General features: G+C 46.8%; 3 protein-coding genes across 5 annotated transcripts; all 3 read right to left on the minus strand.

The window, feature by feature from the left end:
• Positions 1-166: 166 nt before the first annotated feature.
• LOC112900149 (probable adenylate kinase 6, chloroplastic) lies at positions 167-2,842 on the minus strand. Its single transcript, XM_025968915.1, has 4 exons — positions 2,445-2,842; positions 1,710-1,850; positions 978-1,250; positions 167-609 (listed from the first exon to the last, which is right to left on the minus strand). Exons 1-4 carry the CDS (start codon positions 2,751-2,753, stop codon positions 466-468), a joined length of 867 nt encoding a protein of 288 aa, XP_025824700.1. The 5' UTR covers positions 2,754-2,842; the 3' UTR covers positions 167-465.
• A 494-nt stretch (positions 2,843-3,336) lies between these two features.
• LOC112900151 (probable polyamine oxidase 2) lies at positions 3,337-6,980 on the minus strand. Its single transcript, XM_025968919.1, has 10 exons — positions 6,467-6,980; positions 5,849-5,964; positions 5,644-5,732; positions 5,426-5,539; positions 5,248-5,335; positions 5,071-5,156; positions 4,860-4,962; positions 4,663-4,760; positions 4,013-4,442; positions 3,337-3,906 (listed from the first exon to the last, which is right to left on the minus strand). Exons 1-10 carry the CDS (start codon positions 6,492-6,494, stop codon positions 3,595-3,597), a joined length of 1,464 nt encoding a protein of 487 aa, XP_025824704.1. The 5' UTR covers positions 6,495-6,980; the 3' UTR covers positions 3,337-3,594.
• An 868-nt stretch (positions 6,981-7,848) lies between these two features.
• LOC112900150 (probable polyamine oxidase 4) lies at positions 7,849-11,973 on the minus strand. 3 transcript variants are annotated; one of them, XM_025968916.1, is made up of 10 exons: positions 11,476-11,973; positions 10,096-10,208; positions 9,939-10,027; positions 9,730-9,843; positions 9,561-9,648; positions 9,383-9,468; positions 9,201-9,303; positions 8,967-9,064; positions 8,446-8,875; positions 7,849-8,363 (listed from the first exon to the last, which is right to left on the minus strand). In XM_025968916.1, the coding sequence occupies exons 1-10, from the start codon at positions 11,507-11,509 to the stop codon at positions 8,043-8,045; spliced, it is 1,476 nt and encodes a 491-aa protein (XP_025824701.1). In that variant the 5' UTR covers positions 11,510-11,973; the 3' UTR covers positions 7,849-8,042. The 3 variants fall into 3 exon arrangements, with proteins under 3 accessions (XP_025824701.1, XP_025824702.1, XP_025824703.1); XM_025968917.1 differs by lacking the exon at positions 11,476-11,973 and adding an exon at positions 10,312-10,354; XM_025968918.1 differs by lacking the exon at positions 9,939-10,027 and having other exon boundaries at positions 11,476-11,971.
• Positions 11,974-13,786: the final 1,813 nt, after the last annotated feature.

Raw genomic sequence — 13,786 nt, forward strand, 5'->3', positions numbered from 1 at the left:
TGCAAGTTCAGACTAACGTGTCTAAGGTGTAGGCGCCAATGCGCCATGGCGACTCAAAAAATCATGGTGCCATGTAGGGGGCCCTTCTGCGTACTGGCAGGACAAGATTTGAACCTTAGTAGATTTGGCAAAAAAAGTTCAGCATATTCAAAGAGAACTTCCATCATAGCGCCATCGCTTCTGGTGTGTACCTCTTTCCACAAACAAGCTAGTACAAATGAATGTTTCAACGTCGAACAATTATTTCTTGCCTTTTGGGCTTTTACAGACCTTTCGTTGGATGATAACAACCAGCACACTCATCGATCTTGCCCATCGATGATCAATCAGCTATACAATTGAGTGCTACACCAAAATAATTTGATCCCCAAATGGACTACTTTCTAGAGATACAAGGAATGCTCATCAATTTAACTACCTTTGACATAGGCTACAAATGTGCAATGTGCATTCCTAAAACAAAAATTATGCTGCGGCAGATCTCTCATTGTCAGGGCCTTCTATATTCAAGGCTTCCAATAACTTCGGCCAGGATTCGGGTATTCCACCAGGTAGATTGAACTCCAAGAGTTTCCCACGTGCTCTGTAGAATTCCTCCACTGGTTCAGTCTGCAAAGATTCACAGCTCACTTGGTAAGGATATGATGGCATGGCAGCAAACATGCTACAGGCGAACATTGAAGCATTCAGAACTTATAATGATCCAAGGAAGAATTATTGTGTGATTCTGTGCCAGTTCCTTAGTCCTTACTGAATCTAAAACAATTCACAAAACATCTAAATGCATGTTCCATGATTTTACATGTTCTTAGGTATCCATTTTTTAAATAAATGAGAAGAATATAGCTATCAATGACAAACAATCATTTTCCACAACAGTACAAATGGAGCATTCAGATTGCATAAATGATATCAAATACTGACCAAGCTACAACTCTCAAAAATAAACCTTAGCCTCTCAGGCTATTTAAACATACCAGATCGTGGTACACCCGTAATCGCTCCTTTACCACCTCTTCAGTATCATCTGCTCTAGTAATTAGCTTTGATTCACACTGTGGAGGAGGCAGCAGCGGAGGCATGTACATTCGAGGTCCACCATTCTCACCCTCAATATCAATGGAGGCCACATTGAAGTTTCCTCCACACTGGCTGCACATCCTTCTACCAAGGCATTTTGCAAGCAGGGCTTCCTCTCGGAGCTTGAGATTGATCACCAAATCAATATCTGTGACTCCTTCAAGTATTTCCTAACAAAGCACAAGATACAAATAATTTCAGGAACTAGCATTCTACACCAGTGCCTATGTCTCAACACAAGTTAATGTATGTTGATGTTAAGTTAGAAATCCAAAGTTACTGTGCATTGCTGCATGCTACAGAGGAGGAAAAATATTCGACTCTAACCAACTGTGCTAGGTTAATGAAATTTGGCTGGTCAGCTTTGAGACTACTATCAAGTTAAAAGGAGATGACTGAATTGAGGATATTACAAAGGTGCCAATATACTGAAATACTGTAATTAAGACTGCCACTATGACCAAGCTACACGCTATTGGTCCTGAAAAGCACATAAAACATGCTACTACTCCAGCTCAGATACGGTAAAATCTCCATTCTCAAAAGAAAAAGCTAGTGAAAAATGCTTCCTGATAAGAGGCAAGTATGTGTGTTTGCATACTTACGGTCAGGTCAAATAACTAGCTCACCGCTTGTCTTATGGTCCGAGGAAAGCCATCAAGGATGAATCCCAATTCACCCTTCTCTTCTCCCTCTTCCAGGCGTCTTGACAGAAGATTTATGATGATCTCATCAGACACCAGTTTTCCATGATTGACAATCTCAGCAAGCTGGAAAAGAAGCACACAAACAACACAATCAAGAAAATGGAACTAAAAGGAAGATGACCAAAGAGGGGAGGCGCAAAAAAAGCATATTTACTTTGAATTGAATTCAAAGTACGGCTAAGCTCAAGGCTAAACAATTAGCTTCATCTTTACACTTAATTTTTAGTGAAATAACAAACAACTTGTGGAAGCACTTATAGACTTTACTAGCCTTTGAGGGGTTATGAAGTATTTCTTTCCCGAGATTGTACTACGAATCAACTTATTTCGTTGTTTTCTGTATAAGCAAAGCAATCCATCATGAAAACCAGTCAGCAGCTTCGTGAGCTGTAGTGCCTCTAATTTAACGGACGTTGCATATCGACAAAGGAATTGTGCAGAACTAGTTTCAGTGGTGGCGAGCTTGTTAACTTTTGCAGAGGATGATAAGGATGGTACAGCAATGGTCTAATAGAGCAACTTTGATCTATGCACGCGCCACATGATTGTTTGGAGTTTAGTAGCGAGTTAGCACTTGATGCACCGGATCCATCTACCCAACTAATCTTAATCTTTGTGCCTGGTAACCCCTGAGATTTATCCAAGAGGCTGTCTTACCTGCATGGAGAAGGGACCAGGGGCCGCGAGCGCGTCGCGGACGAGGTCGCCGGTGGCGATGTGCGGTACGTCGAGCAGCTGCGAGAGGCGGCTGGCGTAGGTTCCCTTGCCCACCCCGGGGCACCCCAGGAACACCCACTGCACGCGCCTCCCGTCCTCCCGATCCCGCCCCTTGCGCCCGGTCGCCGCCGCCGGCGCTCGCACCCCAGCCGCAGGCGCCTCCTTCGGCAGCGCCGCCGCCGAAGCGGCAGCCAGGCTCCGCCGGGACGCGGCGGCGCAGGCCCGGATCGCGCGAGAGATCCCCGCCATCTCGCCGGCTCGGGGGACGAAGAGAGATATTTCTCGCGTTTTTCTCTGGGTAGACCGCTCGTGACTTTCGTGTTCGAGTTCGACACGCAGGAGAGAGAAGAGGAGAGGGGGGGGGGGGGGGGGGGGTTGTGTGCAAGGACGCGGGCTTTGAGTCAATGATGAGTGGGCCCCGCAGATTCGAGCGTTAGCGTCACGTGCTGGATTGAAATTGCTGTGGTCCTTTCAGGAAAGGGATCGACGTGGAATCCTGTGAGATTCTGCCCGATCGATTGTCAATCGCAGCTGGGTTCCCGGGATTTCTGGGAAACCCCGGCTACGCACTCATGTTCTAGAAATCTTTAAGCAGCCAGAAGCATCCAAGGACTGTCTCGATCAATTTAAACTTGACGGCTTGAGATAGAATGTGCTTGTTTTCATTTTTCACACATCTTTTCGAAGGTTTTTGTATTTGAAGGAAATACGATGTTTGAATTATCTTGATGCTCTTACAAATCACTACGCTTAACATTCGCCGACGCGATGCCTTGTTAACTTTGAACGGTTTTTTTATCAGAAATAACTCACGTTACCAGACAATCCTCAATTTTTTTTTATATAAGAGTAAAAGTAATAACATTATAAGAGTTCCGTGTCCGACCGCTGAAGATCAGCAGTAGATCTCCACTTATTCCAAATCAAAACAGTAACACGTTTACGATACACAATATTACGACATAATAAATAATAAGATCGTGCAATCCTTGCTCGCGACGGCTCGGAAAGTTCATGGCTTCTTTGCCCCAATCCGAGTCAACGAAGTGATCAAATCAATCAAGGCCAAACGGCCGCGCAGCTGCCAAGCTCAGGTCCTGCAAATCTGCAGGGGAGCCACAACTCCGGCCACCACCTCCCAAGCCGCGACCTGGACGAGGTCCGGGACGCCCTTCTGCGTCAGGAGGCGCTTCCTACATTCCTCGGCGGCGGCGAGACCCGACGAGTACGCGCCGTGCACGGAACCCGAGTGCTCGGCGCTGGCCGCCTCACCGGCGAAGTACAGGTTCTCCACGGGGGCGGAGAACCTCGCGCACACGTCGGCCGGCTTCCCGACCAGGTCGCACGAATAGGATCCCAGAGTGTTCGGGTCAGAGCCCCAGCGTGAAACCAAGTACTGCGTCTGCAACAGCAATAGATCACCAGATGCAAATGCGTCAGTCACACGAACAAGAACATTCAGAAACAGCTTACAGAAACCGAAACCGGCACGTGCAGCGACAGCTTACAGGTTCAGTGGCATCTGGAAGCATCTTCTTCAGGTGAGAAACGACCAGATCGACAGCTTCCTTGTCCGACAGTTTCTCCACTTCCTGGGCGAACCTTCCAGCAGCCATGTACACGAGGACCGGATTGCCAGTGGCCTTGTGGAGGTTCAGGAAGTATCCACAAGCTTTAGGCGTCGGGCCAACTATTCCCAGGACCTCAACGTTGGGCCAGAAGACTCTGTCGAAGTGCATGGCGATCTTGTTCTCGATGCCAACACCGAGGTCCGCGATGGCAGAGCACTTCCATGGGGGCAGTTCAGGCTCGAACTTGATTATGTTTGCCTTGAGCACACCGAGCGGCACAGTGATTATGCAAGCGTCAGCAAAGTAGTTCGTGCCGTCTTCAGTAGTGACCTTAACTCCATTGTATTGCCGGGCAATTTTGGTGACCCTGGAGATCATCATTCAAGTACAGTAAGCAACTTTATTTGTCATTGGTTGAAGTAAAAAAATGGAACTGTGGTCATTCCTTTCAGACATACAGAATGAAGATTCAAATGCTTGTTCAATGCAATTATATTTGCTAGTGTTCTATTCACCAACCATAAGAACCATTGCAACATATTTGGCAAGAGTACAATCAACAATTTAAGATATGTGAAAAAACAAACCTTTGATTAAGCCTGATGTCAAGACCTTGAGCAAGGGCCTCAATAACAGGATAATATCCATTTACCATCAGTCCATGACCACCAGTAAGAACACGCTCCTGCAGATCGAAAAAAGAAGGAAAGGTTAGTCAAGACTGAAACAGCAGAATACTACAGTAAGGTAAACGAGTTTGACTTCTCCAGGGCATTGCACTAACCTGATCCCAATTTTTCAGAGATATTTCATCTGCATCTGCAGCAAACCATGCCTCGAGCCTGCAGACACACCATTGCAGGACCTGATCAGATAGCCCTTCCAGCCTACAAAAGTGGCAACCATGTCAGTCAAGTACTACCCAAAGAGAAGATTTCGTGATTTATATTCAATTTTAACAAGATACAATGACACAGTGGTAGAAGAAAAATTACTTTAGATGGGGGTGCCTCTCAAACACAATAGAAATTGCCTGTAGAAGGGGCATGTCATGTTCCTGCTCATCACGCACTTTTACCGTCTGTAATGCAGCACAGCATAGAGTGAGCTAAAAATGCTCTTAAAGAAGCAACAAAAGTACTACTCTACATATGAATGAGTTCACTCTGTACCTCTTCAAGAATTCTTTCGAATGTTTCTCCAACTTTATCGACTGTATCCTTTGGGACCTGATTGCCATCCTTATCAAAGAGAGCATAGCTGCAGAGGAGTCAACGAACACAATAAGATGCAAGAACAAGATCAAGGTGACAGTGGAAAATGAATTTGAGTATACGAGACAATAGGTACCTTTCTAAATCATGATCATACAGAACAGAGTTGTCATCGCTGGTGCGATATAACCTTAGCCCGAGATATCCGATCAATGGTGCCAGAGAATTCTCATTACACACACCGTGCAGCCTGGATTTGACAAACACCAAAAAACAAGGTAAGTAAGAGTTTATACTGGAAAAATCTAGAATGGTCGCATTGAGCAATTCTCAAATGAAGGCAAGGCAACTAACCATGAGGCTCCCATATCAATTGGGCATCCAAATGAGTAATCAGTATGAACACGTCCACCAATACGATCTCTGGACTCCAGAACAGTCACCTGATCATGCAGAATCGGAGTCGGTGACATTAACACCCACCACATATGAGCATCGGACTGATGCTACACAACATATCTGCATCACTGTCTATGAAAGTACATCACTCATCAGTTACCTTGAATGAAGAATTGGAGAGAGCACGAGCAGCTGCCACGCCCGAGATGCCACCGCCGATCACGATGACTGATGGAGGCGATGTGCACCGCCTTTCAATGGTTGGGAGCAGAAGGCCTGAATTTTCATTTTTTTTAATCAGCGTTCAGTTCAAAGGGAATCAGATGATAACAAAAAATATCTACGAGTTTCTACAACTCCCTGCATACCAACAACACACTACGAGATTCTAACACGACATCATCTGAATAATAAAACATTCTGCTCTAAATTCCCAATGAAACTAATAAATATATCTCTTCGTCCTATACGACAACATACTATAGTCTATAGTAAAAAACAAACAAAATTCATAAAATCCATAGATCGAGAAACATCTATTTTTTTTTAAAAAAAACAGGGTGCTGGAGAAATATTTCAGTTCTAACACGACATCATCTGAATAATAAAACATTCTGCTCTAAATTCCCAATGAAACTAATAAATATATCTCTTCGTCCTATACGACAACATACTATAGTCTATAGTAAAAAACAAACAAAATTCATAAAATCCATAGATCGAGAAACATCTATTTTTTTTAAAAAAAAAACAGGGTGCTGGAGAAATATTTCAGTACCTCCAGTTTTGAGGCTATTGGGATCCATAACCGCCGCTGCCGCTGCCGCCGAGGAAGAAGAGGAGAAAGAGGAACAAGCAACAACAGAAGAAGGTCGCTCCGTCCCCGTACACGCAACCGCGAGCACGAGAGCAGTTTACAAGAGATTACTACTACTTAAATTAGAATTACTATTGCTAATACTACGTATGGGAATCGAGAGGAAGAAGACGAAGACGAGGAGGCCGTCCTGACGGCGGGCGGCGTCGGAGCAGCGGCGGTGCGCAAAACAGCTCATACCCCTATCTGGCTCCAAACCGGCAAAATCTCGTGCCCCGCACACGCCACGATCGATCGGCGGCAGGAGGAGTCGGGGAACCGATCCGATAGAGGGAAGAGAGGAGAAGATATTTTGTTCTTCTCTGGCCGGTGGGTGGCTTTGATCTGGATGGCGTGGGTGTGTCTTACGGGATGTAGTTTTGCGGCGACGCTTTCCGGACTCGGTGGCTTGGTTTGGTTTGCAGTTAAAGGCGAGGGAGGGTGGGGAGGTGGCCTTAAATAGACGCGGGGGTCGGGGAGGAGAGGAAGTCGGCGACGACACGGCTAGCGCGCTGCTTCTGCGTAGCTGCCTGCGGTTCCTCCGGGTCGGCAAGTCCGGCTGACCACTTTCTATTTTGCCCCCGGCAAGCTCGTGACAGTTTAGGTGTTACCTGCTCCTTCCGTTCCAACAACGAATGCAATTCTAGGTATGCACATTACACCTTGATATCTCCTAGTTTCTTCCACGCAGCCTCCTCTCCAGCCGTGACGTTCTCTTTTTTTTTTTCTTTTGACAAATTTGCTTGGCCGAGAAATTGTTGGATTACTGGTGAACTCAAGAGTGTCGTGTGGTTAATCTGCGAGATGGCGACACGGAATAGAATAGGGATTAACTGCATGTTAGTTGCAGCGTAAGACGTAACAGCGGATTGAATGCGTTTGGTTTGGGCCAGTCGATCGTGGAATTATTCGAGGACACGCAGATAGGGGTATTGGGTACTGCAATTATAGGGCTCTGCCACCACCATCCTCATCGAGTGTCAAAACGGTGGTGCCAACTGCTCTGCAGCTAGCTGCAGCTGTACATGCTTCTTGGCTTTCTTGCAAAGTTTGTTGGCAGAGGGCCATAAAGCTTCTCTTTCCCTTTTTTCTTATAATTTCAGTCGTAGCATGTTTTCAGCAGATTCAACCCATATTTCCCAGATGATTCAGCAAGGAACAACCTCCACATAAACCTACTATACAATCACCAAATCATCAATAAAATTCAGAACGAGATGAGTATTGAACAGCTGAACCACCAGTTTTGTTATCCAAACCAAGCATTAACAGCCGCATCGAACAGAATACTGCGGTCGTCGATGAACATCAGCAAAATCAATAAGTTCCACCAGCAAGGTCTTATATTATTTTCAAGTTACATCAAACAACAAGCTGCGACAATACAACAGTTTTGAAGGTAACACATACGGCGAAGCAGCTACTACATTTGTTAAGTGTTCACCTTCTCTGCTTCTTCAGGATAACAGAGTACTAGTAAATAGATAACACCCTTCTCTTACAGCCTGGATATCTGGAAGGGAACCATGACTTCAGTCATCTCCTCCCTCATAGCAATCTTCCCGACCTGGAACAGGTCAGAGATGCCTAGCTGCGTCGAGAGACGCCTTCGGCAGTCCTCTGCAGCAGCAATGCCTGAAGAATAAGCTCCATGCACTGACCCAGAGTGGTCGATGCAGGCGGCCTCCCCAGCGAAAAACAGGTTGCCCACCGGAGCGCAGAATCTTTCATACAAGTCAGATGGTTTCCCTACTAGGTCGCACGAGTAGGAACCGAGTGAGTTTGGGTCACTGCCCCACCGTGAAACCAGATACTGAACCTGGAGAAGAGAGGCACAGGCGTTAGGATTTACAAAACCATTGTGCAGCTAAAAAGTTTCAGTGTCTTCACTGGTGGTTTACCGGTTCAGTTGCCTCTGGTAGCATTTTCCTGAGCTGGAACATAACAAAGTTCACAGATTCTTCATCTGATAGCTTCTCGATTTCGTATGCAAATCTTCCAGCTACCATGCATACCAGAACTGGATTTCCTGTGGCTTTGTGAAGGTTCAGAAAGTAACCACAGGCATTAGATGTTGGGGCAACCCTACCTAGTACTTCTACATTGGGCCAAAATACAGTGTTGAACTTGAGAGCTATCTTGTTCTCAATGCCGACGCCAAGATCTGCGATTGCTGAAAGTTTCTCATTTGGTAGCTCAGGTTCAAACTTGATAATATTTGCCTTAAGTACCCCGAGAGGGACAGTTATTATGGCAGCATCTGCAACAAAACTTGCCCCATCTTCCACACAAACAATAACCTTATTATAACGCTGGATGATCTTTGTGACCCTGAGCAACACACATAAAAAAAAGGAGATAATAAACGAATTATGTGGGGCTCAATTTGACAATCAGAGTGTCACATGGTTCTTCTGCGCACCTGTGGTTGAGGTGAATATCAAGATCTCGAGCGAGAGCTTTGATGACAGGATCATAGCCATTCACCATAAGACCATGGCCACCAGTAAGCACATGTTCCTGCAAATTTGCAAAGCTCAGCACAGTTGTCATGCAAGTGTGTTCTCGTGTGCGGTGCTGATCGGGGAAATATGATGAAAGCATAAAGCATATTCTGTATTGACATCTGAATATTTGAAAGTTCTGCATTGCACACCTGATCCCAGTTCTTCAGAGATATATTATCCGTGTCTGTTGCGAACCATGCCTCCAGTCTACATATACACCACTGCAGCACTTCATATTCCAGGCCCTCCAGCCTGCGAATGTAAGTGCACAACATCAAAGACCTGAACTCACCACTGTTACATATTTAGGTGAATCATAACTCCGACTTACTTAAGATGTGGATTCCTGTCAAGCACAATTGCCATAGCTTGAATAAGAGCCATGTCGTTTGCATGTTCATCTCTTACTTTGACTGTCTGAGATATTAACAAGAAGTGAGCTTATCATAGACTCATAGTTCTACAAAAGCATTGGACAGATAATATCGAAGTGACAAGGATTGCAGTACCTCCTTAAGAATTTTCTCAAATATCTCCCCAACTTTGGTAACAATCTCCTGGGGAACTTGCTGACCATTTTTATCAAATAGGGCATAACTGAAAACGTAAAGCAGAAATGTAGGTGAAGTTTGCCCACCAACTTAAGAGAGACTGTAGTTCATTATGGATTGTGTATACCTCTCTAAATCATGGTCATACAACACGGAGTTATCACCACTTGTGCGATATAATCTAAGCCCAAGCATCCTAATCAATGGCGCCAAAGAATTCTCATTGCATACACCATGCAACCTGAATCACAAGATATAAGCATAATGTCACACTTCAACAAGCTCAAACCAAGGTGGATAAAAGCAAGTAAATATTAGCTATGAGATGCAACTAACCAAGATGCACCCATATCAATTGGACATCCAAAAGAATAGTCAGTGTGCACACGGCCACCAAGTCGGTCCCTCGACTCTAAAAGTGTGACCTGTAATTACCTAACTTTGAGTAAGTACCAAACAGCGTGACCTTCTGGACTGTAAACTAGAAATTTACCTTAAATGAAGCATTCGACAAAGCACGAGCGGCTGCAATGCCTGAAATCCCTCCCCCTATTACGATTACAGAAGGGGGAGAAGAGTTTTGCCCATCAATGTGCTTGAAAAAACCTGATGGCAAACATGAAAGGTACCCATTGCATGAGAACCATCAATTTTATAGAAACTTCGCATATTAAAGCCAATAAGGCATTAAAACTGTAACTAGTATCACCTGAATAAGCACATAGCAAATGCTCCATTCAGGGCAATTATCTCAATTGTTTTCATCGGTCAATTAATGGTTAAATCATGAGGTGGAAAAGTTTGGCTGTCTTAGCACCCAGTGGCTAGCTGAAGGTGAATGCCTAGTTTGGCTGTCTTTGCATGCAGTGGCTAGCTGAAGGGGACTGTATTGTCTTCTGGGGTCAGGATAATCTTAGGAATATACGTCATGAGTTATTCTTTCTGGTTAATTAGAGACAAAAAGTGTGATGTTGGACTCGGATAGAAATGAGCTGTCTGAAGAACTATACGATACATATCTATTTGGATGAACCGATGGAGATGCTATTCTGTTCCTAACAAAAAATACAGAGATGATATTCTGCAAAAGTGCAAACAAGAACAAAGAAGCAAGTTGACATGGGATGCTTCTCCTCAATATCTCTTCAGGGAGCGAAGAAGCCCATTTATTTTATTTGACAGCTTAGTGGCCTCTAGTTTGGAACCTACTCCTACATCCCTTTCACTTGCCAATTTCCTAGTCATCCCTAAGATAATCTCTGTTTTCCCCCTAGAGATCCCTTGTAATATCCTTCATTCTAGATCCTTGAGGTCGACATAACTTTTTGGTATGCTCCCTACAATAATTCAGGCGAGGCCACCAGAATGACTTGAATTGGGTGATCAATCATTTTTTTAGGATGGATGATAAAACAAATTAGAAAGCCCATTTTGCAAAATTATCGCGTTCCCCGGCATGAAAGAGGCCTCACCAATATTAAAAAAAAAATCAAATCACAGTTTTCGTCCCGCAATCATATCATTTTACCCTTTTAGCATTGGAGAAGCCACCAAGCTGTCATCCAGTCAACAAGGATTAGGACGTCAGTCCATGACAGAGACGTATGGCGTAACTTAATCCGGCTATTACTACTGGGATTTCTTACTCCGCAATGCCACTGGAAAAAAAATTGAATTGCGCAGCAGATTTCAATCGTTGCGAGACGTCAAACTCTTATAGACTCCTAATGTGTCAGCACATATACAAAATTAAAAATTAAATCGCACAATCGCACATGGACACAAGTAAAAGCGAAGCGTTTCATGAGAAGGAAAATGAAAAAGAAAAGAATAAAAACAGGGGAAGGGAAGAGTGATTTGATCTCGCACGCACCTCCGGCGGCGAAGCCATTCGGTGGCTGGTCCATCCTGTGAGGCGACGTGACGAAGCTGACCCGATCCGAGCTGCGCGTGGACGGGGGGAGGCTCGAATCGGGGAGACGAGAGCGCGCTGTGCGCGGAGGGAGCGGGATCGACGCGGGCCGACCGACCGATGGGGCCCGGCGGCGGCTAACAATTCGAGGCGCTTAACGCTTGGGCGCGGCCGCCACGTATAGGAAGCGAGAGGTAGAAGACGAAGATGAGGAGGCCGTCCATGAATCCGCAGGGGACGCTGGTGGTCGGCGCCGCATGGGTAACCACCCCTCTCATACCCAAACCAGCTCGCCACCGGCGAGGGCCCCCGCCGCCGCCGATGTCCCCAAACCGGCGCTCGCCGCCCGCCCCGCCGCGAGCCGAGCGGTGGAGAGAGGAGGGAGGAGGGGACACCGAGGGAACTGGTAGCTAGGTGTTCGGTTGGCTGCCTGTCACGGCTTCTCCCTCGGTGGAATGCGGGGTGGCGCGGTGGAGGCCTGGGTGTTTTATAGCCTCGGGCCTTGCCGGACCGGGCGGCCACGGCCAGCTCAGGCTGAGGCCGGCCGAGCCGAGTGGGTGTGGGAGTGGGCGCTTGCGCCATCGATCGGTATGCATCGATCCACCGCGACCACGACGAGGTTTCCTGAGCTGAGACGACATGGCCTGGCCAGTGGCCACACCACCCGCTCCTCCCGGCAAGCACTTTCCCGGGTGGTCCATGCGGCCGGCGACATGCGGAGTTCGTGGCCGTGCGAAATTTGGAAAATTTAAAATTTGGGTCCGTTTGAATTTGCCAATTTGGTGAGTGTCTCTGAAATCAACGGGCTTGTCGGCCTTCGCTTTTGCATGTCTTTGCAAACAACGGAGCAGATTTTTTTTGCAGTGTGAGATTGAATAGTTACCAGCTGGTGAGAATTTGGCGGGCGTGTCCATCCCTTCCAGCTCCGAGTGATGATATGACGAGTCCAGCAACAGCTTCCCTTATTAGATTTAACTCCAAAGGACAAGAGCTTCCGTCCAGCAACAGCTGCCTGATCAAAGAGTTAAAGACCCCGCTAAGCTTCCGTTAACCTCAGCTCCATCTTCGCGGTTTTTGTGGATCGCCATGCTTAGTGCTGGGATTATCGCATGGCAGTTTGCGTTTCTTGGAGCCTACCACCTCTCCTCGTGGAAATGGATAGACTCGGCGCTAAAGGGCAACATGCATGCCTCTCCAAATTCGTCATCAGAAACACGCCCAGTTTTGCGTGTTCAGCCTGAATCGGATAGGCTCTGATCTGCACGACGAAGATCACTCCATCCAACGCCGTCACCGGCAACACACGGGGATACGTGCACATCAGCGTTATTCTGCACTCGTTCTGTGCGCATGAATGTGCCGTGAAAACTGAGCTGCGTGTGTCTAGCCCAACCATGTGATTAGACCTCGATTAGCATCAACTCCGATGCTGATCTGTCCCCGGCTTGCATTGTTGCCACGTCTCCACCGGGGAAAACTGAGCGTTGAATCTTGAATCCCCAAAGGGCCGGGCGTGCGCCAACGAACTGGAGCCGGTCACCTTCTTTGCGTCGGTAACGGTAAGTAGTTCTTCTGCCGGCCGGCAAAACCAAAACCCCAGCCCAGCGTTTCTTGGCGGGTGGATCGGATGGCCCTCCAAATTGCCAAGAGACTCGGAGCGAGAGGGCCGCTCGTTCGGACACGCATGCATGGACCGCGGCACGGAGCAGGCAGCACTGCAGGTGGGCCATCTCTCTCAGGCCGCCGCCCGCAAGGGTATATTCCGACGGGCTGTTCCTGGCAAAGTGCATGAGCTGGTGGCATTCCACAGGAGAGCTGGCCCCTTTTGCTACGATGTGAAGTGAACCCACTGTGCATTCAGCGGCGGCATGTTCTTACACCTTCCATCAAAATATGTCGTTGCTGATTGCTTTGATTCTGCCATGGGTGCCTTCAACTGCCATGTTTCCTCGCAACTTCCAGGACCATGCATGCATGCATGATTATGTTGGTCCGGTTTGTCGAAACCGTAATAAAGCACCATTACCAAAACAATTAGCAGCGGTCAACCGCGACCGCGCTCACAGAAAGATCTCTGAATCTGTGATGATCTTGACCCTTTGATTGATGGATGTCGATGCCTCTGTATGTCTGCTGAGGAGGACGCCTGCCTGCATCCATGGAGAAAAGTGCGAAGCCCCAGGTCCCAAAGGCACGGAATTATTGGATTTGCTTGGCCCGCGGGATGACCTTTTTCTTTTGCTGCTGTGCCATACTAGTGTATGCAGGGTGC

The sequence above is a fragment of the Panicum hallii genome, chromosome 7, assembly GCF_002211085.1.
Source record: "Panicum hallii strain FIL2 chromosome 7, PHallii_v3.1, whole genome shotgun sequence".
In the NCBI taxonomy this organism is placed as follows: domain Eukaryota; kingdom Viridiplantae; phylum Streptophyta; class Magnoliopsida; order Poales; family Poaceae; genus Panicum; species Panicum hallii.